This window comes from Tenrec ecaudatus, chromosome 8 (assembly GCF_050624435.1).
Source record: "Tenrec ecaudatus isolate mTenEca1 chromosome 8, mTenEca1.hap1, whole genome shotgun sequence".
Taxonomy (NCBI): domain Eukaryota; kingdom Metazoa; phylum Chordata; class Mammalia; order Afrosoricida; family Tenrecidae; genus Tenrec; species Tenrec ecaudatus.
The window spans coordinates 39979948-40007038 of record NC_134537.1 but is presented as its reverse complement, the minus strand read 5'-3'; the positions used below and the strand labels follow the sequence as shown (position 1 = coordinate 40007038).

At 43.1% G+C, this 27091-nt stretch overlaps 2 protein-coding genes across 5 annotated transcripts in view; one reads left to right on the top strand and one right to left on the bottom strand.

The window, feature by feature from the left end:
* The window catches only part of WDR53 (WD repeat domain 53), a 54059-nt gene extending 44171 nt beyond the window's left edge, over nucleotides 1–9888 (bottom strand). For 3 of the 4 annotated variants that reach the window (XR_012785720.1, XM_075556256.1, XM_075556257.1), the window contains exons 1-2: nucleotides 9800–9858; nucleotides 1082–1577 (exon numbers count right to left, since the gene is read on the bottom strand). Coding sequence is in view for 2 of the 4 variants with exons in the window: in XM_075556256.1 (XP_075412371.1) it covers nucleotides 1082–1561 (480 nt within the window). In the remaining 2 variants the exon portion in view is untranslated. Of the gene's footprint in view, nucleotides 1–1081; nucleotides 1578–9799 lie in introns of all 4 variants that reach the window. The other variant, XM_075556258.1, reaches the window with a different exon arrangement.
* A 255-nt stretch (nucleotides 9889–10143) lies between these two features.
* Nucleotides 10144–26306, top strand: FBXO45 (F-box protein 45). Its single transcript, XM_075556255.1, has 3 exons — nucleotides 10144–10583; nucleotides 15093–15449; nucleotides 21986–26306. Exons 1-3 carry the CDS (start codon nucleotides 10275–10277, stop codon nucleotides 22169–22171), a joined length of 852 nt encoding a protein of 283 aa, XP_075412370.1. The 5' UTR covers nucleotides 10144–10274; the 3' UTR covers nucleotides 22172–26306.
* The last annotated feature ends 785 nt before the right edge of the window (nucleotides 26307–27091 follow it).

Genomic DNA, 27091 nt, shown 5'->3' with positions numbered 1-27091 from the left:
CGGCAGCTCAGAAGGTTAGAGAAGGTTCTTAAGGCGTGATGAGTTCATTTTAGTCAGGGAGGATGGCTATACAACCTGATGAATTTGGTCAATGTCAGCGAAGAGTACGTAAGTGAGAATGTGGATTATATGCCCAAAGCAGTTCTGGGCAAGGTCATTAATACACAATAGTTCCAAACCCAGAACCTTTGCTACCACACACTGATGACATTCTACCTGAATGTCTCTGGTGTCATAGAAGAAAACACACGGGCTTTGAAACCAGAGAGGCTGTGGCTTGAATCCAAGTTTAGGGAGTGGCGTGGACACTTAATTTAAATCTCAGTTTCCTCATTTGTAGGAAATTAGCATGAAAACAAATACATGCTACTGGAAGTAGTAATGGCTCAACAAACACAAGTCATGACTACTCTAACCGTTGGGATTTATTCTCTCAAGAGGAAGCACATCTCGCCACTGGAAAGACTGTGCTTTTTGGAAAGTTCTTTATCTTAAGCAAAATTCTGCTTCCCTGTGACATCTCCTGTGTAGACTGGCACATTCCAATTCCTTCCCTCGTGAAAACCAGGAATTAAAACACCTCCAGTCCGGTTTCTAGGTATACATAATCTCCTGATGGCCTTCTTCAGATGTGCGCTGACTTGTAGATGTTCCTGGCTATCAAGACGGAACATTTCCTTCCACCGGTGCTGAAGTCAAACAACAGATCCAGCCCCTCCAACTGACTGTAAACAACACAGCTTGTACAGAATGGTGATACACTCTGCCTTCTGCACTCCCTTTTGTTCATTTACATAGATGTTCAGAACCAAATACAATCAATTGCCAGGTTTTAGAAAGGTCTCAAAAAATAGAGAAAAGACAACTTTAGGAGTAGTGATTATTTTGCAAATATAATCTTCTGGGTTTTGTCTGGCTAGCATTAAATGTGCATTAGAAGCAATGCTTATGGCTCATAAATGGATCAGACATGTTGGTAGAGGATAGACATTACAAAGATATATTTAGCCAGATCAGTAATTTGATTCTGTTAACAAGTCCCATTTAGCAACTAGCCAAGTACTCTCTGCAAATGCCTCACCTGCATATCCAGTCCACATGACACCAGGCTCTGAGGTCTTTGAGACCGAAAAGCGACAGAGGAACAGATATTAGAATGTCTCCTCAAGGATCTACTAACTTTCTTATTTTCCAAGTCCAGGACTTTGATGGCCCCAGAGTCATCAGCAGAAGCCAGCAGGTTTTCAGTTTCATTCAGCGAAAGACAATTGATTTCTTCTTCATTGACGTGGAAACGGTCCAGGGAGCCTTTGAGGGACCTGACATCCAGTATGCTAATGGTTTCTCCATGTGAAGCATAGAGCTTGGTGGGACAGGTGTTGGAAAATACGACACTGGTAACATCATCAGCTCCTTGGAACTGTACGTGTCCCAATGGAGTCCCGTCTTCACCCCAAGTCATGAGATCTCCACCTTCTGCACCAGAGGCCACAACCCCTTCTTTACTTGCATTCAGGCAGAGAATAGGAGAAGAATGGTCGCCTGTCCACCTGACTGCCATGACGGTCTACAAGACTCTGGAAAGGAGGGGCAACATCATAATTTTGTGTTACAAGAACTCGACGGAAGGAATTGGTCAATGCTGTCATATTTAAATATTTGTAAAAGACATGTAAAGATCAAGTGCACAGAAGTGTCTTCGAATAGAGTTGTGACATGCTAGCTGGCACATGCATAAGTGGACTTCCCTTGCCACGGGGGATACAAGCAAGCTGGGCCCTCCAGTCTTTAATGTGAGGCTCACATAGGAATAAATGCTAAATATGAGGGAGTTTCAAACAGTCTGTGGAAAAACTCCACTCTATTTTAATTCCAATTTCCACGAACTTTTTGAAGTCCACGCGAGTATTTATATTAAGAAAAATATCTTTAAAAGATTGTAGTATTGTTATGTTATCAATTTTATCTGAATCATGTTTTTTATATATTTATTGAATATGTTTTCGAGTGAGCTCTGGGGTTTCTCTCTTGGTTTGCCAGGGCGCTACCACCTATTACCTGGATGATTGTGTGGCATGCTATGGAACCTCTACAAAATGGGATGAAAATATCCTAATCCTCTTCTATAAAAGAGGGATAATAATACTTATTTCATAGGACCATTGAGAAAATTAACTGACATCTTATATGTAAAGCAATGTTAACATTTCCTGTTTATGATGCAGATCAAAGCAGTATCTGATAGTAAATACACTATATTAGTGGTCCCTCAAAGGGTGGTCCCCAGTCTAGTAGTATCAGGATCATCCGGGAATGTGAGCACAGCAATGTTTTAACAAACCCTCCCGGTCATTCTGAGTTAGGCCAGAATATAAGAGTGTTTGGCCTAGGAGACCACCTGGTGGGCACAGTGGTCACACGAATTGGGCTGCTAACTGCAAGATCAGCAGTTCAAAACTAACAGCAGCTCAGTAGCAAGAGAGAGACTAGACTTTCGACTCCCATGAAGAATTCGTCCTGGAGACCCAAAGGAACAGTTCTGCCCTGTCCTGCAGGATCGCTACGAGTTGCAACTGACTCGATGGCAGTAAGTTTGGAGTTTTGGGATTTTGTAAAAATGCAGATCTCAGGGTCTTACCACCAGAAACTAATTCATTAATCTAATTTTATTCCCCAAAGCATCCCTCTGGTTGGCATGATCTCATCTTACTGACTATAAAATGGAATTACATTGAGATTTTTCTGTAGTTTATTTTGTTATCGTTGCTGGAAGAGTTGCTTGATATATTTTTCTTTATGTGAAATCCAGGATAGGTAAATCTATGGAGACAGTAAGTAGATTTATTGTTTCTTAGGGCTATTGCAGAGGTGGTTGGGGGAAATGAGAAGCTATTAAGAAGAAGAATAAAGTTGGGGGCCGGCCCCAATCCCAACTACTAAGTGGACATCTGCCCCTCACCCCAGAAGAATTTATTTCAGAGGACAGCATTGAATCTGCAGCTGCGGGAGGGACATATCTGATCGGAGCACACAGGAGCAGATGAAGGAGGAGGAAGAGAGAGTGGAGCACATACTGGCCCACCAGGCCGGGAGCACGATGTTCCCAAATGGAGCAGCCAGTCCACAGAGAGGACCACATGGCCAGCCCCACTATGAGACATGACGCCCCTCACTGACCCATAGCCCTACAGGGGACAACACCAAAGACACAGTGTGGGAATTGCACCCAATCTGATTCTGACACACCGAGGCAAAACACTTAGGGGGTGCAACAGAACAGCAAGGGAACCGAGCGGCAAGGTCCCCAGAGAATGCTGAAGGTGGACCCAACAGGTGCCCCAACAGACTAGACTGGAAAACACTCCTAAAGGTCAACAAACAATCCTTGAACTAACTACAAGTGTTTCTTTCTTATTGTGTCTTTTTTTTTGGTCATTCGTTTGTTGTTGTTTGATGGTATATTGTTGCTTGGTTTTACTCTGTCTTGTTTTTGTGTATGTTATTATCTCTGCAGATCTGTATAAATAAGATAGGCTGGATGAACAATCTGAAGGAGAAATCAATGGGACCAACAGTTCTGAGAGGACATGGAAGAGGGGGAGGTTGGGGGAAAGGTAACAAGTGACCCAAAACGGTGGTAAGGAGGGTGAGGAAGGCCTGGTAGGGTGTGATCAAGGGTAATGCAACCAAGAGGAATTGCTGAATCCCTGGTGGGGACTGAGCATGATGGTGGGACAGGAGGAAAGTCAAAGGAAATAGAGGAAAGAGCTGGGAGGCAAAAGGGCATTTATAGAGGTCTAGATAAAGGCATGTACATATGCAAGTAAATTTATATATGAGGATGGGGAAACAGAACTATGTGCATATATTTATAGGTTTAGTATTAATGTAGCAGAAGGACATTGGGTCTCCACGCAAGTACTCCCTCAATGCAAGAATACTTTCTTCTATTTAATTGGCATTCTATGATGTGCACCTTCCTGATACAACTGCTGAAGACAAAGCGGGTGAATAAGCAAATGTGGTGAAGAAAGCTGACGCTGCCCGGCTATAAAAAGATACAGCGTCTGGGGTCTTAAAGGCTTGAAGATAAACAAGTGGCCATCTACCTCAGAAGCAACAAAGTCCACATGGAAGAAGCACACCAACCTGTGTGATCACGAGGTGCTAAAGGGATCAGTTATCAGGCATCAAAGAACAAAAAATCATATAATTGTGTACTCACCTCCACAATACGATCGCTGAAGACAAATGGGTGCATAAGCAAAGGTGGCGAAGAAAGCTGATGGTGCCCGGCTATCTAAAGATATAACATCTGGGGTCTTAAAGGCTTGAAGGTAAACAAGCGGCCATCTAGCTCAGAATCAACAAACCCCACATGGAAGAAGCACAACAGCCTGTGTGATCAAGAGGTGTTGAAGGGATCAGGTATCAGGCATCACCAGAACAAAAAAATCTTACCATAGTGAATGAGGGGGGGAGTGCAGAGTAGAGCCTCAAAGCCCATTTGTAGGCCACTGGAGATCCCCTTGCAAAGGGGTCTCCGGGAGGAGATGAGCCAGTCACGGTGCAGTGTAGCAACTATGAAACATACAACTTTCCTCTAGTTCCTGAATGCTTTCCCCCCACCCCCACTATCATGATCCCAATTTTACCTTGCATGTCTGGCTAGACCAGAGGATGGACACTGGAACAGATAGGAAATGGAAACACAGGGAATCCAGGGCAGATGGTCCCTTCAGGTCCAGTGGTGTGAGTAGCGATACTGGGAGGGTAGAGGAAGGGTGGTTGGAAAGAGGGAACCAATTATAGGGATCTATATGTGACCTCATCCCTGGGGGACGGACAACAGAAAAGTGGGTGAAGGGAGATGTCGGACAGGGCAAGATATGACAAAATAATAATTTATAAATTATCAAGGGTTCATGAGGGAGGGGGGAGCGGAGAGGGAGGGGAAAAATGAGAAGCCGATGCCAGGGGCTTAAGTGGAGAGCAAATGTTTTAAGAATGATGAGGGCAATGAATGTACAAATGTGTTTTACACAATTGATGTATGTAGTATAGATTGTGGTAAGAATTGTACGAGCCCCTAATAAAACGATTTTTAAAAAATCAATAAAATCATTGTGTCAAGCAAAAAAAAAAAAAAGGATATCCTCCAAAATTGATTGTGGAGATAACTGAACTTTTAAATATGTTTCAAGAACTGAATTATACAACTTAAAATTTTTTTTTAAATAGTTAAAATTAAAACAAAGAAACCCAGAATCACAGAAAGATTAAGTAACTTGCTTAAGGTAACTTGGTCCTTAGGATTGTACACAGGCTCCAATATGAAAGGACTGTTTGTTTTCCAGTCGAGTCTGATGGGCACCAAGTTCTGGCCCCAAAGTCTATTTCTGGCATTCCCTGGGGACTTCGTTGCTCTGTTCCCCTTGCTGTTCTGTTGTATGCCCTTAATGTTTTTCCTCGGTGTGGGGGGATCAGGTAGGGCGCAATTCCCACACTGTGTCTCCAGTGTTGTCCCCGAAAGGGCTATGGGTCGGAGAGGGATGTTTGTCTCATAGTGGGGACAAATGTATACTTTCCTTCCAGCAGAAACATTCAATGAACAGAGAGAGGGAACAAATCCAATAGACTGATGTAAATAAGATTTAAAGGAGAGGTTTAGAGAGGAAGCAATTCAGATAGAGGTAAAGACAGGGAACCCTAATGGTTTGATTTTTGCTGACAAGTACTGGATTAGTACATAATTGTCTGCCATGATGCTCCAGATACACCAAGATAAAGGGATGCAGGGGAAAATGCAATTCAATCTGGGTTCAATGAAAACCATCTTTCAGAACACCTGGCTCCATGAGCCTATGATAGAACAACTAGATGGTACACAGTTACCATTACCAACTGTTCTGAAAGTGATCCCGGCAGACGTTCTCAGAGTGAGAAACACGAGGAGGAACAAGCTCAAAACCATTGAAGAGACTAGGCTTCCTGGTAGGATAGAGACTAGGGGAACCGTCCAAACTATGGTACTTGGGTCACGCTGCAGTTAAGGAACTGAACGTGATCACCCCTGTGATTCCATAATCAGCCAGGTCTATGCACCGCAGAATAATCAACCATTTGAGATCAAGGGAGCATCTGCCCAAGAACAACGTTCAGGAGGGTTAGGGGAGGAGAAGTGGAGGCAGGAAACCTAGGGAAGCGGCAGGAAGAGTGGTGAGTATAAAACTGATGATCTGCTTTATGACTTTCTCTCAATTCATAATTGGCTAGAAAACCAATCTTTCGTAAATATGATGCCTTCCCTCACACCCCTTCCTGTTACTGGAAAATCTACCATCTGCATATTCAGTATCAGGTCAACAAAGCGCCTCTTCTCATATGCAGATACCTTTAAGGAAGGTCAAGCACAGAAATTAATCATACCCTATTGTGAGTTTTAATTAGATAATAGATTCCTTTCAACACCTCATGAGATCATGGCGGGGTGGAGGCAGGTGGGGTAATTTGGGAGCATTTTTAGAAAGGGTAGGGTGCTGTTACAGCTGGCAGTTCTTTCTAGTTAGAGGGCAGAGTGAGGGTACTGAACACAGGGGAGAGGAAGCCTGGTGGGGAAGGTGACGAGTAAATACAAGATCTGTAGACAGAAATGGGAGATGAGGCTAAAGGCAATCTTTTCCTCCTCTGAAATTGAACCTGGGTCACTTGGGAGGTAGTCACCTTCATGAAGGAACTGGAGTAGCACAGGCATAACCTCCCCTTCAAAGGCTCCACTTCACCTACCGTGTAAACAACACAATAAAGGCTGACAGCTTTAATAACTGAATGGTCCCTGCCCTAACCACTGTGCTTCAGTCACATCTCCACTTAGCCACTTGTCCTCCTAATGGGTCCACCAGCTGCTCCTGTAAAGATTTCCTGTCTCTGAAATCCTATATAGCGTTGCTGTGGGTCAGAGTGGACTCAATGTCAGCGTTTTGTTTTGTGTATGTGCCTTTACAACTGTTCATTGTGCCTGATCCTTTGACCTCTTCTCAGATGGGCCAACTGTACTTATCCTTAAGAAGATTAAAAAATAAGGCAAAACACCCATCAGTTTCTTCAAGGGAGAAAGATGAGGCTTTCTATTCCATAAAGACTTACAGTCTCTGAAACCCACCGGGGCGGTTCTGCTTTGTCCGACAGGGTCACCATGATTCAGAATCGACTGGATGGCAGTGAATAGAAGGAGTAGTAAGAGTCGGCAGTCCTACAACTGGTAGAGTTCAAGGTTTCCCCACATTGGAGGTTTCCATATGGTTAGTTTTGTGAAGTTGGATGGAACACAAAATAATTGGAAGAGCTGTGGCACTAACATTATGGAAACACGTCACACAGGAGCATCTGACCTACTCGTAACTTCAAGAGGGGGAGAACCACAAGGATGGCTTCTGTGAGGTAAAGGTCAGCCATATCTTTTCTTTCCAACTCCCCCTGCCCAACAGTTTTTTGGGCATATAATCCACATATTATACAATAGTTTAATCACATCAAGAGTGGTACAATCAGTTTTAGAATATTTTCTTTAATCCTGTACTCATTATTCTTAGCTCCCCATTTCCCTTTAATGCCCCCTGCCATACTCCCAAGGAACCATTAACCCAGTTACTGTCTCTACCAATTTTTTTTTTTTTTTACAATTCTGACACCAATGATTCCTCCCACTGCATTCTACTTCTCAGCTGAGGCCATACAAAACTCATATGCTTGTGATCAGAGGGTTTATTATAGGAGTCTTGGTGGCACTATTGGGTAAGAACTGGACAGCTAACCACAAAGTCAGCAGTTCAAAGCCACCAGCTACTCTGTGGGACAAAGAAAAGGCTTCCTGCTCCTGTATAGATTTACAGCCCTGGAAACCCTATATAGGGGCACTATAAGTTGGAATTGACTTAATAGCATTGGGTTTATTAGGGAAGTAACAGGTGACAATTCTGGACCAGAAAAGGCACAGCCTATTTTCAGTCGTATCTCTTCCTGGCCCCTCAGACCTATTGGGCTGACCCAGGCTCTGCCCTGCAACTGTTACCAAGCTCTTTAGCTTCAAAGATAAATGCCCAGAGGCGCCCCTTGTCCACCAGCAAAGCTTCCTGTCCAAAGGTGTTCAACTTTCTTGCTTTGTGGGTCAGGAAACCCCGGTACTACATCACTATTCATCAACCTTTCGGTCACTGCTTCTTGCCCTCTCTAGTGTTAAACAGCTCTCTGTATCCTGGGCCTAAAAGGTTCTTGGTGAAAGGACTCTGGGTTCAAAGGACACACTCTGCCCCCATCTCTTCTTGGTGGTAGTGGTTCCCCCCTTTTTGTTTCTAGGGTGGCTCATTTTAAGCCCAGGGATGGCAAAATGGTACAATTCTCCAAAAGGGTTCCATGCATCTTATTTGAATTAAACCAAGCTGCCCAATACCTCGGTGGGCCACAAGCCCCATATGTGCATGTGTCTCCCCAAAGTTCTAGTGGTAAGACCATGGCTAAAATGACTTCATAAACGTGATCCACTGCAAACACGTAAGTAAGAAGAGAATCTTGGGTTACTGAGCTTGGAGAATAAGACATTAAACAAAAGGGTAGTAATATTCAAACAGCATATAGCAGAGAATAGGAAAGGTAGTTGCTGTACTTGGTTTGTTAAAAAGATAGATCATATACAACAGGAATGTTAGGAAAGGGTTCATAATACATAAGAGTTGTAAGACACTGGAGTTGACTACTGAGGTTGTCTCTCAACCCTATATTATCATTTCTTAACCTCCTAGCGTTGTTTGGAGAATTAAAACCAGCTTAAAGGTGTGTCTGGCTCACACTGTGGTTATTATTCTCTTACTAAGCACCCTTTAGAAACTTCCAGTAAGACCTTTGTGGCCACCTAATAAAATCCAGCATCTCACATCACACGGAATTCAGGTACAGGAATGGGAAAAGAGTGTGTGTGTGGGGGGGGGGAGGGCTAGAGATCGCAATGATAGACCCACCACACCTCTCCAGGGGGAAGAACAGAAACCATGGGGGAAGGGAGACAGCAGTCGGTGTGAAATATGAAAATAATAACAATCAAGGGGTCACAAGGGAGGGGGATGGAGCTGATACCAAGGGATCAATAGAAAATGTCAAGAAAATAAAAATGGCAACATATGTACAAATATGCCCGATACAAATGATGTATGGATTCTAGTAAGAGTTGTAAAAGCCCCAATAAAGTGATCTTATATAGTTTTTAAAAGAGATTCAGCATAGCTAAATAATGGGTCAAATCTTTCCTTTTTATCAAACCATCTATAATCATGGCCTCCACAGCTTTCTCCCTATTGGAATATTTTAATGAACAAACACGCACTGCCTTAATACATCTACAAAGCGGTGGTCTGGGAGTGAGTCCATTTCATCCCAAACAATGTTCTAACCAACACTTCATAGACACTGCAGGTTGGGGGTTGAGCGGTGTGCAAAAGTGGCCACCTTATTTTCCGAACAAAAGTTGGGACACGTAAGCCTCGATACTCCGAGAAATAGGAGGGCTTGCCCAGGAATAGACGGCCGAAGGGAAAGACGCTCCAACTTCAGGACGAAGGTGGCAGCCAAGACTTGGCTGGTAAGGAGAAAGTCCAAGTGTTAAGTCGGCGTCTGACACAGGAACCAGACACAGGGAAAAGGGGAGGGAAAAAAAGCGAGCCGAAGACCGCTGAGCGGGGCCACGGAGGCAAAAAGCGAAAGAGGGGCTCGGAGGGCAGCCAGGTGCCCACCAGCGCCAGACTCATACCTGCTCGGCGCGCTCCCCTCCGCGGCGCCTCGTGATGACCTCACCGCGGGACGCCCAATCCCAACCAGCGTGGGGCACGAGGCGCGCGGCCCAACAGTCACATCCGGGGCCAAGAGGAAGCGCGCGCGAGCTGGGCGTGCGCCCTCGCTTCGTGCCCTCAGTCGGCATGGCGGCGCTACGGGCGCGCCGCGGGCTGGCCGCGCGGGTCGGGCGGTTCCGGCGGCCGCGCTGAGCCCGGGCAGCGGGGGAGGGGCGGGGGACGCCCGGGCGGCCGGCGCGTCTGCCCTCAGTGAGGCGGGGCGCGCGGCGGGCGCCTCGGGGCCGGGGCGGGCGGGGTGGAGGTGCCGGGCGGTTGGCTGGGAAAGGGGCGGTGAGCGATCCGCTCCGGTCGCCAGGCGAGGCTCGGCCTCCAGAGCAGAGACGGGATAACGCGGCGGCGGCGGCGGCGGCGGCCTCCGGGCCGGCTGGTGAGGCGATGGCGGCGCCGGCCCCGGGAGCTGGAGGAGCCTCGGGCGGCGCGGGTGCCGGCGCGGGCTCGGGCGCGGGCGCGGGCTCCGGGTCGGCGGGGGTCGGCGGCCGGCTGCCCAGCCGGGTGTTGGAGTTGGTGTTTTCCTACCTGGAGCTGTCCGAACTGCGGAGCTGCGCCCTGGTGTGCAAGCACTGGTACCGCTGCCTGCACGGCGACGAAAACAGCGAGGTGTGGCGGAGCCTGTGCGCCCGCAGCCTGGCCGAAGAGGCTCTGCGCACGGACATCCTCTGCAACCTGCCCAGCTACAAGGCCAAGGTGAGGGAGCCCCGACCGCGGCGCTGCCCCGGGTCCCGCTCCTCGGCGGCGCCGCTCGCCGAGCTTCGTGTCTAAAGCGTTTGAGTCAATCTGCCCGGCTCTCCATCCCGCCTCCCCAGGGCTCCTCCTGTCAATGCCTTACCTCATCCACTCCGCCGACCCCTCCGTAAACATCCTCTTCGGGTCGCTCGACACACTAGCCCCGGTTAAGTTCTCCTTCACTCACCCCGCTTGTAGTCCACTCGTTTAAGGACCAGGCAGATTTCCATCACTGGCGCCCATTCTCCATTCTACTTTCAACAGCCTTTTCACCTTAAAAGACCGACCACTCCCATTGTTGTACCTTTTAATATGATCGGCCCATTTTCCTTCCTGCCCTGCAAAGAGACGCTATAAAATGATTTCGGCATCATTTCCTTTATCTGTTACCTTTTTTTGTGTGTGTGCCCGAGTTCTCCTTAATCCCCTCCATTATGGTTCAGGTTTACAAATGAGTTCCCAGCATCTTGCCAACTTCTAAGATACAGGCTTCCTACATCTTTCGAAGTACATCTTCCCATCGGTACCTCTTAATGTCCTATTGCCTTGTCCTACGATTATTGGCTACGTCCTTGCCAACTTTTTATTTCACAACTCAACAGTTCCCACCTGGATGGTGTGCCTTTTCTTTTGCGTTTGCCAGCAAACATGCTGTTTCCAGCCCATCTCCTGGATTTGTGTGCTTATTCCTGCATTTCTTCCTACATACGGTAAAGGTGTCAGAAACAGACTGTGGGAAGGGGTTAGCGGATTCTCCAGGCAGTGTACACAAAAGGCTCGAGCTGGGGCCCAATTGGTCCAATAACAGCTCTCCAGAGGTAGTATTCACCAAGAGCATCAAGGAGAGGAAGAAGCCTTTAATTGGGAATGTGGTAAACATACTTGGAAAAAATACATTCGTAACATTAAAGACCATGGGGGGTGCCCCTCTTTAATGCCATTGGGGAGAGGAGGGCAGGATAAAAGTGTAAAAACTGTCATGTGAAGTAAGTGAAATAACTTGCTGCTCTCTTAGGCCAGACAGTATCTGTGCCCAGTATATGCGCAGTGGCTGCTAGGTGTCATTTCTTCAGTGGAGTGCAGAAGTTTGAAGGCTTGTCTTACTTTGCCTGTGGGTTTCGCGAAACTTATTGTCTGAAGAAATTTTTATTGATTATATGTAATAAATAGTACAGTCGCATGACTCAGGATGCAAAATGACCCACAGAAACCATTGTCCTTTGGCTGCCTGGTTCTCTTTCTTGGGGGCATTCTGGTTCACAATGCCATTTATAGGCAGTCCCTGGGTTACTAGTATTTGACATAGCACTACTTTGTGACATGCAAAAAAAAATTCGTATTAGTAGTACTATTGTATTATGTTAAGGATGTTTTGGTATATCTGGAAGTCTTTCTTTAATGCATTTAATGCATAGAAATTTGCATTATATACTATGTTAAAAAACTCACTGTCATTGAGTTGATGCCGACTCATAGCAACCCTGTAGGGTGAGTAGAACTGCCCCTCTTGGCGCCCAAGACTGACTCTTTTTGGGAGTAGAAAGTCCCAGAGTAGCTGGTAGTTTCAAACTGCTGGCCTGGCAGTTAGCAACACAATGCATAACCACTGTGCCTACAAGACTCCTTTTATATTCTATATACTAAACAAATAACTGAACCGTACCTACCTGTTCCAGTTTGCTTATAAATTTTCCAAAGTCAGATATAGGAACAGAACTCATTTGTGATCCCTAGATCCTCTGTGCAAGAGCTATTTTACAGTCCTGAAGTTTGGCGGTCTTGTGTGTTCCTGAAGTTTCCACTTCTTGGCTTGCTGCTGTTCAGCACCTTCGAGTCGGTTCTGACTGATTCCTTGGGACGGATAGAGCTGCTCTCCTGGAGTTTCCTAGTCTATAATTCCACCCCCACCCCCAAGAAACAAGATGTATTTAATTGGGCAAATTACTGCACAAGACTTCTTTAAAGTATTACAAAGGTGTCACTTTGAGGACTAAGGCATGCTGACCCAGGGAATTGTATTTCCAATCACTTAATTTCCATTAGTCTATAACTTCTTATGAGAGCAGATCGCTAGCTATTTCTCCCTTGCAACTGCTGGGTGGGTTTGAACAGCTAGCCCTTGAGTTAGCAGCTGAGCACTTAACCATTGTGCCACCAGGGCTCCTTCAGATACTGTAGACATGCTAATGACATGCTGTGCTTGTTGCGGGATAATTTAAATTTGAAGAATAAGTGAACTGAGTCAGTCAAACAGGTCTAGTAGTCAAATTAGTCGCGAGGGAAAACATGTATGGAAATAATGGTTCTACATGGTAACAATGGCTTTTTACTGTTAAGAATGAAAAACCAAGCAGTTACTGTCTATTCAATTTTGAGTCATGGTGACCTTATGGGTTGCAGAGTAGAAAAGGGCTCCAAAGACTTTTCAGGGCTGTGACCTTTCAGGAGCACTTGCCAGATCTTTTTTCCTAAGGTGCCTCTGGGTAGAAACCTGTCACGAGGAGTCACACACTTGTCTCTTCCTTACTGGTCAACCCTGGATTACAGCTCCTAGCCTCCCTGTAGGACAGGGCAGAATTGCCCCTGTGAGTCCCAAGCGGTATCATCTCTGGGAAGCAGGCGGTCACACCCCTCTGAGGCAGCTGGGGAGCTGCTCACTTTCCCGGTTACCGCCAAGCACTTTGCCGCTCCCGGACTAGGCCTCCTTTCAGTTACTAGTAGAAGTGAGATGAGAACTATAAACGTTATTGTTGAGAGGGAGAAGATTTGAATAATTGGGGAAGAGAAAATAACCCTGAACAGAAGTAGGACAAGAGAAGATTTGCACAGGCTTTGTATAAACCCAGACAAACCCACTGCCGTTGAGTTGTTTCGGATTCATCACTCTCTCAGAGCTATCGAGTCAATTCCAGCTCATAATGACACTCTTAAGACAGAGTAGAACTACCTCTGTGTGTTCCTGAGATTGTAATTCTGTACAGGAGTAGAGGCTTTCTCGCTTGGGGGACTGATGGGCTTGAACTGCTGACCTTATGATTAACAAGCCCACCAGGTAACTCACCACACCACTACAGGCTCCTCCCAATCATGGGATTCTGTGACTTGGATTGATTTCTACTAACTAGAGTGATGGGTCCTAACTGTGGACTACTTCTCAGTCATTTGAACAAAAGAAGAAGTTTTTTAAAATATGCATACACAAAGTTTTAAATTATTGAAACATGAGAAATTGTCATGTACAGAGTGGCTGTTTCATACAGCCTTTATTTTAAAAGCTCCTGTTATGACTGAAAGGTCAACTAGTCTGCCCTGTCGTGGCAGCGGCGCATAAGGGCACTTCATAAATGCCAGTGGTGGTTGCAAGTAGATGCTATCTAAGGGGTGTGTGATTGGTAAGATGCACATGACACTGTAAGTGTTTGAGTAACTCCCTAGCAAGGAGACGGGGAGCTCAGGTTGTTTGAGGTGACTAAATTTTTCATGAACTTTAGAGCTGCTCTGGCTAAGGTTTCTATTTTACTTAAAATCTCATGCTTTGTGGTGACACATCACGAACACGAAAACTTCAGCATTAATTTTTGTAATAGAAAATATCAAACACAAAAGTAGAAAAAATTGTTTCAGGAGCCTCCCAGTGCCATCGCCTTTGGCCGCTTTAACAATGAGACCTTGGTGACCCTTCCAGCTAAGTTCCATGTTTACCCCTTCACTGCCCCACCCCACCCCTGGGTTATTCAGCAGAGTACCCAGACCTTATAACAGCCATAAACATTGTACAATTAGCTCTAGCGTATGAGGATTCTTATTTATATCTTTTTTTTCTTATTTATGTCTTTGGTGTTTGTATTTCTGTCACTTAATAGAGAAATAATTTGGCGATTATTTTGAATGTTGCACATTTTAATTATGATCACATCCCAATCTAAAACTTTAGTCATTGTTTTCAATGATTCATTGCATTATTTTAAAGTATACAACCTTATTATTTAAAAAGCATAATATTTGAATAGGCCTTAGTCATCTAGTATTGCTATAAAATACATACAAGAGATACATGTGTAACAGCCTTAACAAACAATCGGAAATGTATTTCCCACAGTTCAGGAGGCTAGATGCCCCTTTCAGAGTACCTTTCCCTGAGAGTCCGGCTTTAGGGGTAAGGTTCTAGTCTCTTCAGACCTTCTGCTCCTGGACAATTTGATTGTGACTGGGCATGTCTCTTCCCTATCTCTGCTTTCCTCAATTTGATCTCTGTTACAGTTCAAAAGGATTAGTTTAAAACACACCCAACACTAATCCTGTCTTGTTAGCATTGTCAAGATAATCCATTTCCCCCAGAAGTTAGAGCCACCGGTATAGGGTTAGGATGTGGAGCACTTATTTCAGTGGGGACTCCATTCAGTCTGTAACAGGTACCTTTTAGAATTTAACAAAACCCTTATGTCTTTGGTCTGTTTCTCATCTTTCCAGGTACGTGCTTTCCAGCATGCCTTCAGCACTAATGACTGCTCCAGGAACGTCTACATTAAGAAGAATGGCTTTACTTTACATCGAAACCCCATTGCGCAAAGCACCGATGGTGCAAGGACCAAGATTGGCTTTAGTGAGGGCCGCCATGCATGGGAAGTATGGTGGGAAGGCCCGCTGGGCACTGTGGCTGTGATTGGAATTGCCACTAAACGGGCCCCCATGCAGTGCCAGGGTTATGTGGCATTGCTGGGCAGTGACGACCAAAGCTGGGGCTGGAATCTGGTGGACAATAATCTACTACATAATGGGGAAGTCAATGGCAGTTTCCCACAGTGCAACAATGCACCAAAGTATCAGGTGAGAGACCAGGTTTTTCTCGGATATGGGTCTTGGCCATGTAACAGCCGAATTCCTTTTAAATGTACACACTTTACAATAGCAGCTTTGTTTCTCTTTGTTATAACACTGTAACTGTGCTAAAAAGCTTTTCGTATCTCAGTTGTTTCATAGTACATGTTCCTTTGTTTCATAATGTATGTTAGCTTTTGCAGTTTCTATTTACTCTAAATCAGGGATTGATAAACATGGTGGAGGGCCAGTTAATGACTATTTTAGACTTTGTAGGTATGTGGTCTGTCACAGGTATGCCTATGTAGCACAAAGGCTGCCCCAGACAATAGTAAATGAATGATTCCTTGGCTGTGTTCCAGTTAAGCTTGATTTACGGACAGTAGACTAGATTTGACCCTTGTGCTAGATGCCCACTGCAGACCCTCATCTCTCCTCAATCATGGCACCTCCAAGTCTTTCATTCCAGAGACCACCCCAACACATGCTTGTGCGTGTGTGCATACAAGCTAACCCTTTGCTAGTGGAGATTCAAATCCCCTGCAAGCTTCAATGATTTCTATAGTGTTAGGCAAGTTCAGGTACATGATTTTTTTAATTATTTTTTTTATCTTAGCCTTAAGCCATATTTATTTGATTCTAAAGTCAGTATAGTTCCTGTTTCTTAAAAAGTCATAATTATTCATGTAGATTCAACAGTCTAAGATAAAATAGTCTGATAAGAAACCGAAAGCTTTGCAGAGCTATTTCAGAGCCATGAGCTTAGGCTCAGTAAGGACTTGAAGTCAAGCGTACTAAAACAAAAAACAGCAAACTCATTGCAATCGAGTTAATTCCTACTCATAGCGATCTATAGGACCAGGGTAGAACTGCCCTTGTGGGTCCCCAAGACGGTAAAACTTCATACAAAGTTTCATCTTTCTCCTGCAGGTCGGCTGGTGGTTTTGTACTGTTGGCCTTGCAACAGGTTAGCCGCCCCATGTGTATGCACTCTGCCACCAGGACTCCTTGGACATGCTAACGTAGAACTATCACATTACCTAAGGTGTAAATGCCTGGAAAGATTCTGTCGTATAGACTCCCTTATGCACTGCTTTTTCAGGCACTAAAGATCTTAAAGAGAAAAGTGACTGAATTTTCTTTAAAATCACTCAAGATAAAGTCCTATGATAAGTCTTATTATGTTATGAAAGTCCGTAACTATTTGTTTCTTAGAGAACATACTCTATGATTTCCATTATTTTAAATTTATTAAAACTTGTTTTACTCACAGCATAATCTTTCTTGGTATTTCATGTGTGCTTGAAGAGAAGATGTATTCTATTACTGGATGGAATGTTCTCTAAATGACAATGAGTTCAAGTTGGTAGAGAGTGATCACCTATACACTTACTGATATTTCTTTCTACCTCTTCTATCATTTACTGAGAGAAATATTGAAATCTAATTTTAATTGTTAATTTGTCTATTCTTCCTGTTCTGTCAATTTTTGCTTCATGTATTTTGGAGCTCTGGTATTAGGTGCATAAAATTGTTATATCTCTCTTTACCATATTAATTCTTATCATTATGAAATGTCTGTCCTTGTTTGACTCTAGTAATAGTCTTTGTCATTAAGTCTATTTGATAGCAGTAACTACCCCAACTCTCTTGTGCTTATTATTACATGGTATATCTTTTCCATCCTTTACTTTTAGTTACCTTTGTATTGAAAGTGGGCAGTGTCTTATTCTGTAGTGCATAGGGTGGCTGTAAGTCAGAACCATTCGACACTAACATCAACAGTGTAGACAAGATTGAGACTGTCTGCATGTTGCTTTTTATCCAACCCAGTTTCACAATATCTGGCTTTTGATTGTTCAGTGGTTCTCAACCTTCCTAATGCCGCTACCCTTTAATACAGTTCCTCATGTTGTGGTGACCACCCAACCATAGCATTATTTTTGTTGCTACTTCATAACTATAATTTTTCCACTGTTATGATTCGGGTGACCCCTGTGAAAGGGCCATGCAACTCCCAAAGGGGTCGCGACCCACAGGTTGAGAACTGCTGGTTCAGTTCATTTATATTTATTAGTACAATTGCTAGGTAAATTGGTCTTGTCCATCTTTCTGTGCCTCTGTAGCTATGTTTTTTCTTGAGGTTTTTCTATCTTTTTTTCTCCCTTTTATTTGCATTGGGTAATTTCTGATGTTCCATCTTCACATTCATGAATTCTTTCCTTTGCTATTGAGTCAATCGAGTGGGTTTTGGTTGTTATACTTTGTAGCACTAGAATTTTCATTTGGATCATTTTTATTTTTTAGTTTAGAATCCCTGCCCACTCATTAATACTGAATTTTTATTAAACTAATAAAAGGTACTTTGAAGGTTTATTCTATTAAGTTCAGCAACTAGGCCCACTTAGAGTCAGTTTCTATGACAATTTAGATTCAGTATCTGTTGACAGCTTTGTCCTCCCTGACTACAAGAAACATTTTCCTATTTCTTTCCATAGCTAATATATTTTAAATGAAAAATTGGACACTGTAGATTCTGTTTAGTAGTGATTCTAGAGTATTTTGTTTGTATAGAACCTTGTATTTTTCTGAAGAGTATTAGTTTTTGTCTTGGGTTGTCTTCTCTAGAGAAGCAAACCAGCAAAGCTTCTGGATGTTCATATTTAAGAAGGTTTATCTCAAGGAGGTGGCTCACACAGCGGTAGAGGCAGGCGAGTTCCTGGTCCCTGGGTCACATGTCAGGCTGGCGATTTCTTCTGACACACAGACGCAGAAACCAGTAATTCAGGACTGATTGGCAGTTTAGATGGCAGTCTCCTGGCCGCAGAGACATATGAATCCAAGGTCAGCAGGTAAGATGGCAGGTTGCTGACAACTCCCAGGATTGATGAGCTCCTGGCTCAAGTCCAAGAAACCAGAGATCCGATGACAAGCCATATCCAGGATCCAGACCCAGCAAAAAGCAAGCGAACCGTGCCAAGATCTCTTCATATAATGGAAGCAGGCCATACTTCCAAAGAAACTCCCTTTCAATTGATTGGCTACTTACAGCTGATCTCACTATGGAAGTGATTCCATTATAATAGATCTCATCATTAGGGATGACTACATCTTGATTTGCACAAATAGTCAGAAAAGCTGGCTTATATAAAAAAGAATGTGGCATCGGGATTGAGGGAAGGCGTATTAATAACGTGCTGTATGCAGATGGCACAACTTTGCCTGCTGTAAGCATGGAGGACTGGAGTGCTTGCTGTTGAAGATCAGATTGCAGCCTTTAGTTTGGATTACAACTCAGTGTACGAAAGACCCAAATCCCCACAACTGGACCAATAAGTCACATCAGGGTAAATGGCAAAAAGGTTGAAGTTGTTAAGGATCTTGTCTTGCTTGGATCCAAAATCAGTGCTCATGAAGCAACAGCACAGGGATCAAACAATACATTGCATTGGGCAAATCTACTGCACAAGACTTCAAAAGCAAGGAAGTTATTTTGAGACTTAGGTGCATCTGGCCCAAGCCATGGCTTTTCCATTACTTCATACGCATGTGAAAGTTGTAGAATGAATAAGGAAGACTGAAGAAGAATCGATGCATTTAGATTATGGTGCTGGAAAAGAATAACAAAATTGCCGTGGACTGCTAAAAGGACAAACCAGAATTTCTTGGAGGAAGTTATGGCCAATGCTACTTAGAGGCAAGGATGGTGAGACTTTGTCTTAACATGCTTTGGATATGTTGTTAGGAAAGACTAGTCCCTGGAGAACATCATGCTTGGTAAAATGGAGGGGCAGCGAAAGAGGCAGGCCCTCAAGGAGGTAGATTGATACCATGGTTGCAACAGTAGGCGCAGCAGAGGAACAATTGTGAGGATGGTGCAGGGCCAGGCAGTGTCTCATTCTGTTGTTCATAAGGTCACTAAGGGTCAGGACCAACTCAGTGGCACCTAACAAGGACATCTTAGCTGCCAAATCGCTGCGAATACTGGTCCAGTCAATTGACAGGCAACCTTAATCGTCCCAGTTATCTTGTCTTAGTAGGCCATTAACTTGCTTAGATTGAAACGACAGGTTCTGTCTGTCTTCCTCATGGTATGTAGTCTTTGCTCAGCGATTTCAGCTTCTAGTTGCTTCTTTTCAGCCTGGTCTCCCCTTTACACCTGTGTCCAACAAGGATTTTGAGTTTTTTTGTCAGATTTTGAGCCTCTGTGATAATTTTATTGTTCTTGTGCCTCTGCCTTCCCCAAGTTTTGCCCGTAGACACCTAAAACTAGTAAGAATTCAGCGTTTGTGTGTCTGCTGTGTGTTAGTCAGAGGCAGAGCAAACTTGCACATTTCTCTAGAAACACTTCTGTCCTCTTAACCTTCTCTTCTGTCAAATAGGGACAACTCGTAGGATTACTGTCAGAACTGAGTCGGGTGATACAAGTAGAGCACAGAACAAATACCTACCAAATGCTGACTTTCCATTCTGTTGCGTTGTTGGTGGTGGTGTTGCTCATGCTGTGACAGCAGCAATGGCGGTGAGTCTTAGGCCCATCAAATGGGATGTGGATTCATCTGTAATTTGAGGAAAGGAAGGGAAAAAGCAGTTGTTGGCAATTGTTTGCCATCAGAATGACACTGACAGAAATTAAATGAGAACTGCAGGGGTTATGATATGAATCGCAAAATTGTGTACTTCAAAGTGTGTAGCTAGCAAAGCCTTTGTAGATACCTGCCCAATGTCCTCGCTTGGCTCATTCCTTCCCTTAGTCCTTCCGGTGCTACCAGGAGGGACCTGGCCTTGGTAAAGGACATCATGCTTGGTAAAGTTGAGGGCCAGTTTAAAATATTTTTTAAGGAAGATGTTCAATGAGATGGGTTGACACAGTGGCTCCAAAAATGGGATTCTATCGAGGCTGGTGTAGCACTGGGCAGGGGCGGTGTTCAGTTTTACTGTGGGAAACACATGAGTCGGAACGCAGCGGAACAAAGCAACAGCACCCACCACCACCAGTACTTCTCCAGTTTGCCAGACAGGAAAATAACTGGGTATATTTTGCTTCCAGTTCAGTTTAACAGTCATCACTGCTATTTTCATAACATGTTTCAAAGTAGTGAATCAGAAAAGACTACTTAATAATGTGCATCTTTAGCGTCTTCCGTCAGATGTGGCGATTCATGACTATGTGCTCGGCATTTATTGTTCATAGAAGTGCCTTTGAAATTTAAAGAATTAATAAGTGCTGTTTTAGCATATAATTTGAAATGTTTAGATAGCCTTTTTTGGGTAAAATATACCAAATTTGAGATTTCAATGGTTGCCCTCTTTAAGAAAAGCTTTCAAATAAAATCTTGGGACTTTTAAGGGGCGGTATATACATGTCAATGTTAAATGTAGATTCCTTGTGAGTGTTAAGTTTTAAAACAACAAGAAACTACTAAGTAAGCATTCTTGATAAGATTAATAGATAGTCTTCTAGATGTTTCTTCCTGGCCAGAAACCTTCCCCTTTGATTTTTTAAATTTTTATTTATTAATAAATCTTTTTATTGGGGCTCATACAACTCTTATCACAATCCATACATACATCAATTGGGTAAAGCACCCTTATACATTCGTTGCCCTCGTCCTTCTCAAAATTCGCCTTCCACTTGGATTCCTGGAATCAGCTCGGTTTCCTTTTTTCCTTCCCCCTCCCTCCCCGCTTCCCCCTTCCCCCGCTCTCTTAATAGTTTATAAATAATTATTTTATCTTATCTTACACTGCCCAGCGTCTCTCCTCACCCACCTTCCCATTGCCCATCTCCCAGAGAGGAGGTTACACATAGATCCCCAAGATCGGTTCCCCTTTTATTTTTTTCTAGACAATTGTAAGGATATATATTCTCTTTTAGGACACATGTCACTAGTAATATATAGTTGTCCCTCTTTATCAGCAATTTTGCTTTTCACAATTTCAGTTACCTATGGTCAAAAAGTATTTAAATTGTTCCCTTTTCTGAGAAGTGTGTTGAAATCTTGTGCTGCCCTGCTCTGTCCCTGAGCCAGCTTCCTCCTCTGCTGGGGGTGAGCCTGGAAACAGGTGGTGAGAGGTTGAGCTGCCCCCTGCCAATGAGTTCATGCTGCCCACACAGCCTCCTGGGTACCTGCCGTATGTATGGACAGCGAAAGCATGGAATAGGTAGGGTTTGGTGTTGTCAGCAGTTTAGAGGGGGAGTACTGTAGTCAGCAGTTTGATTGATATTATGTTTCTTGTAGTTAGGCTTTTGGTGGGTTTTTTCTAACATGCTTTTTTTTTTAAAGCCTAACAGTTTTATTGGCGTATAATGCACACAGCATAGAATTCAATCATCACAATCAGTTTTAGAATATTTTCTTCATTTTTGTACTCATTGTTACTAGCTCCTTATTTCCCCACAAACTCTTCTGCCCCACTCCCAAAGACCCATTAATCTAATGGCAGCCTCAATCTATTTACCTATCCTAGATTACATTACAGGAAAACATTTTTAAAAAACAAATAAAAAACACTTCTAACCTGCCTTTGCTATCTATTTGCAGATAGGAGAAAGAATCCGAGTCATCTTGGACATGGAAGATAAGACTTTAGCTTTTGAACGTGGATATGAATTCCTGGGGGTTGCTTTTAGAGGACTTCCAAAGGCCTGCTTATACCCAGCAGTGTCTGCTGTGTATGGCAACACAGAAGTGACTTTGGTTTACCTTGGAAAACCTTTGGATGGATGACAGTAGCTTTGCTGGGCTGAAAGACTGAGCGGAGGAGAGATCTACTTGTACAAAGTAGAATCATGAAGTGACAGTGTCATACATGCATGTCCAAGAAACATCCTGAAAAACACATGAAATTGTGAACTGGAGAAGCAACTCTACAGCAGTGATGACCTTAGTGTTTCCTCTCTACCAGGCCAGAAAAATCCTCAGGGTTGCAGTTGGCTGAGTGGGCAGTTGACTTATGCATGTTGCAACAGATTTTGTCTCTAAGTTAGCAATGTGTTATTTCCAACTTGTAAGGTGAGATTTCTTAAGATGCTGTAAAAGGGATAAGATAAGGAAACAGCAAGATTTTGAAGTAGTGTGTTTATTAAGAAAGGGCGATCCCATTTTACAACTGCCTGTTCTTTCTCCAGTCCCTTTTCCTAGCCAGCTTGATTATAAGAAGAGTACGGAGCTGGTTAGGTTTTATTTAATATTTTTAATATATTGAGAAGCATGGTCTGCCTGACTGCACTTCTCTAACAGTGAGCTTATAAAGTTGTGCAGCTATTTTAAAAGTTGTATATACAATATGTGTGTAAAAAAACTATATAAAAAAAGGACAAAGGGGTTGCTTTGTTCTAGTTCATTTTCTTAAAAACCACTACATGGTACAAAATTAAATAACATTTGGGGACAAAGGAAAGGGTTTTAAAAAGAGATGTATTGGCTCATTTTGTATTGCATTTGGCTTACAGTTTGCATAGCTATTACAGATTGTTTTCTTTTGTTTTATTTTTTAACAATCAAAATAATAAAAATTCCTTCATCTCTTGGCTAAAGGTTGAGAGAGGACAAATCTATTTCTAATCATGCATGTCAGTAAGGATGATCTATACATCATCGTAATGTTACTACACATTATTTGTTTAGCAATGTGTAGTAACATTACGATGATGTTTAGATCATCCTTTGAGCATCTGGTTTGATTTTTTTTGGCCTGCTGAGAAGTGTTTCCTAACAACGTAGACCATTGTCATTTGGTCTTATAGGTCTCAAATAAGAAAGTTATTTTTAGTCATTGACACTAGGAAATGACTTCAATAGTTATCCTTTTATTTATAACTGTAATGCAGTAATGCTATCGCTTTTTAAAATTCCATATTGTTTACATCATGCAACAATCTAAGCCTCAAACCCTTCACTGGGGCTATCAAAATGTTTACTTGCCCACCTGAACCAGTGCCAGCCTGGACCCCAGTTAGGAGGGCTCTTCATCTTGCTCTAGTCCAGACAACTGCCCCAGGAGAGGCGACAGAGAACACCTCTGGCTTCAGGTTGGCAGTCTTTTAAAGGTTTCATCTTAGAAGAGCATAACATTAACTCCTGTTGTGAATGTTGAACTGAGAAATCTGCTATCCAACACACATGAGTGGAGAGTTTCGTTTCTAGAAGGGAAGCAGACACCTTCTGTGTGAAAGTATAAATTATATGGTTTCAGATACATCTTTGTGATCAGAATTGACGGAGACAAGTGGAATTTTTGTACTTTTTTGGTTATTGCTCTAAGTAGATTTTGTTTTAAATCTAATAAAGTTAGGGACACTAGCAGCTGGCTGGGTTCTTAGGTTGATCCTTGAAAGTAAAGATCAATTCTCTTGTAAAATGAGTTTCAGCCACAGAACACAGGTACTGGTCGCCTGAAAGAGTTACAAGTATTTATTGTGTATTTGGCATGTTACTTAAAGGTGAAATTTGTTCCAAAATTACCCATGTCAGGAAGACATCTAGATTGTAATTCTGTGTTAAATGTATTAGAGAATGTAGCTGCTACAGAAAATGGTTTTTTCCTGGTGACAAAATAGTTTAATTTGGTAAAATTTAAATTTGATTGAAAAAGACTGTTGGTTGAAGATGAAGATCAACCAGTTAGAAAACTCTTTGAAGAAGTACTTGTTTGTCTTTCAGGTTATGCTACTGCCAACTCCAAGAGCCTTGGCTGAGAGTTTGATACATAACTTCTGTTTTGTCTTCATAGTGCACATTCATTTGCAGCAAAGCTTTGAAACTGCTGCCTGGCAAACAGAAACACAGGGTTATTGCATATCCAACCTAGAATGAGTAACTGCTGGGAAATCTAACAGGCCTTTTTCTTAGAGATTCAATTCTCATAATCCCCTTTGCCGACTTTATAAAGCAGAGGTTTACAGGGTGAGCAGCAGGGGAACCTTCGTTCTTCACCTGAAAGAAGAATTTATTACTGAAGACCAATACTAACTGTACAAAATGTTCAACTACATGCGTGTTCGAGGAATTGGGATCTCTTCTTTTTCACTGGTGCTGGTACAATGTTGAGGTAGAAGACAGTTGCACTTGAAGATTGAGTGGAAACCACCGCAGCCAGTGCTTCTGGACCTTGGCTTTCCTTGGGAGTCACGTGTGGTCAAAAAGTATTGATGCTCCAGGTCTGTGCCCTGAGGTTTTGAGATGTTGGTCTCTGGGGCATGACCTCTGGTCATCACGATTTTGAGAAATGTCCCTCGGTATGCTGCCAAGATTAAGAACCACTGATCCAAAATTTCCCTTCGGGTTTCTTATCTGCAAAATAGAAAAACATCCTTGCTTCCGGTGGGAGAGCTCCTGTGCTCTGGAGAGACGTGCTATCGATAGACATAGAGTTTCTGTTGTATTTTAGTTGAAAGTATGACCGGGGGGAAATGTGTACTGGGGTTTGCCCGGTTGACATGGGAAATGGGAGCGTTCGTCCTGTGTCCTAACTTCAGTGAAGCATGCAGATGTGGAAGGAGCTTCACTGTGACTCTTCCCCCTCTTCTGTCATCCTGGAGTTAGGCTCTTTGAATGACCTGGTTTTACATAGGAAAGCAGAACTGTTAAGGCTTGAAGTCTGTAATGGTCAGTGGCTCACAATTCATTAAAATTTTTCAAACAAGGAATTCTGTGGTTAATAATCATTTCATAGTTACCATTGGTTTTTCTTTATCTTACTTTTGAATTGTAAGCCATTTCATGCCCCCTCATTCTTGTTCAAATAAATTTAAGATTTGGTAAAGCCTGTTAAGTCAGTTTTGCCGGTTGAGTATTTCAAGGCTTGGCTTCATGAGTTAAAAGGCTTAGTGATTTAGGTGTCTTCCGTCTTTAGATACAATTTGACTGAAGAAAGAAAGAGCTTAAAAATTAAACAGGGTTCTAAATTGTATAACAACCTGTTATATTCTATTTAGCTTCTAAGTAAGTTTCCAAGGTATTTATATAGACTCATAATATTGTATTGATCATTTTACAAAGTGAACACATTCAAGAGAGAAACTGTTAAGGAGTCTTAAAGATTAGTGTTGAGAAGATCACGCTTCATCACTTGAGCCCACCACAATCAGGGACCGCTTTGCAGCCTTTATTGGAAGAAACCGCACCAGCGCTCTCCTCCTAGGCATGCTGCAATATAGAGCCCCTCCTTTGAAATTCCCTAGCTCCATATTGTAGCTATGCTTCCCATACCATATTCATAGTTTGGTTAAAGGCCTTTTTGATTGATTATTTATTGGTATCTTTTTACCCCTAAGCATGCCATGGGATGGTATCTGATGGATCCATCTTTGTGCCCCACATCATCAAAGTTCAATAGGCAGATGCTCACAAGGGGCAAATACAGAGCTAAGTAGGAAGAAAAACACTCCTGAAGTTACAAACTGCTAGCAGAAGACATGAAGGAAAAGTTCCCTTCCGTGTGCTATTCCCAGGGAAATGGAGGAAACGCTACAAAGCTAGTGAGGGAGAGATCTGTTTTTCATGCTCGTGTAAATAACATGCACACACTCCAGAGGGTTTCAGAAAGTTCATGGGAAATTTTCATTCCATTTTAGCACCATGTTTTGAAGCTTCCTGGTCTAACTCTGGCAGCACATACAGGAAAGGCACTCGAAGGGCAGACCGTATAATGATGTGTGCACTATTTGTGTAAAAGTATGGTCGTGACTGAGCGCATTTCAGCCATTCCCCTTGACGCATAAATACTGGTCAACTCTGATTTTCAGTTCTTGGTGTAGATTTTATATTTGTTTTGAATTAAACTGAGAAATCTGTATTTTAATTATTTTGAAATTCTGTTGTTTTGCCTTAGTTTCTTAATAAAAAGTAAAATAAGCATTAACCACTGAGATTGCTTCCATTTTTAAAAAATGAAGGTTTCGGGGTACATTAGAAAAATTGGGGTCCTTTAGTACCCAAAAGTGGCAGTAGACCTGACCTGGGAGGCTTTTATTCTTTTATATGTTAAGTTTTGTGTGAAGGCCACTGACTGTTGATTTTAAAAACCTGAATGGCTGGTCCACGAAAAAGATGCTGAATAGCTTAAAAACAGACCGGAGGTGGAGGTGAGCATGAGGGAAGGCCAGGAGTCTTGGCCCAGGAACTATTTACCCGGGAATGCTGGTGATGTGTCACCCTGGAACTGGCAGAGGATGGGCATGAAGGGAGAGGAACTCCTGCAAGAGCGAGGATTAAGCCACAAAGGTTGAAATTGGGAGTGGGGAGAAGTGGCTTCAGCTTTCCCTGCATGGGCGTGGCCCTTCATCCAGTGCCTGGGGACCTTGTCATCAGGGCTAAGTTCTTCCCACCACCCAGCTGCCCCCGCTGCCACCTCCACCACTAGAACTTTGTACATCACTTTTCAGGGGACCCACGTTTCTTCTGTGGGATATGGACAGGGAATACGCTTTTCTTCTGGTCCTCAAATGCCTCCACCTCCAAAGAACAGGTATTTGCCAAGAGCTTTAAGAGGCAGATAGGCCACCCCTAAACTGGCTGAGCAAACGGCTCTGCTGGCCCGACGCTTAAACAGAATCAGTCCGTCATATTGTTAAACGTTACTGATTCAGCAATATATTTAAAAAATGTGCTTAACAGGTTTTAATTTTCTAAAGGGAAGAAAATCAA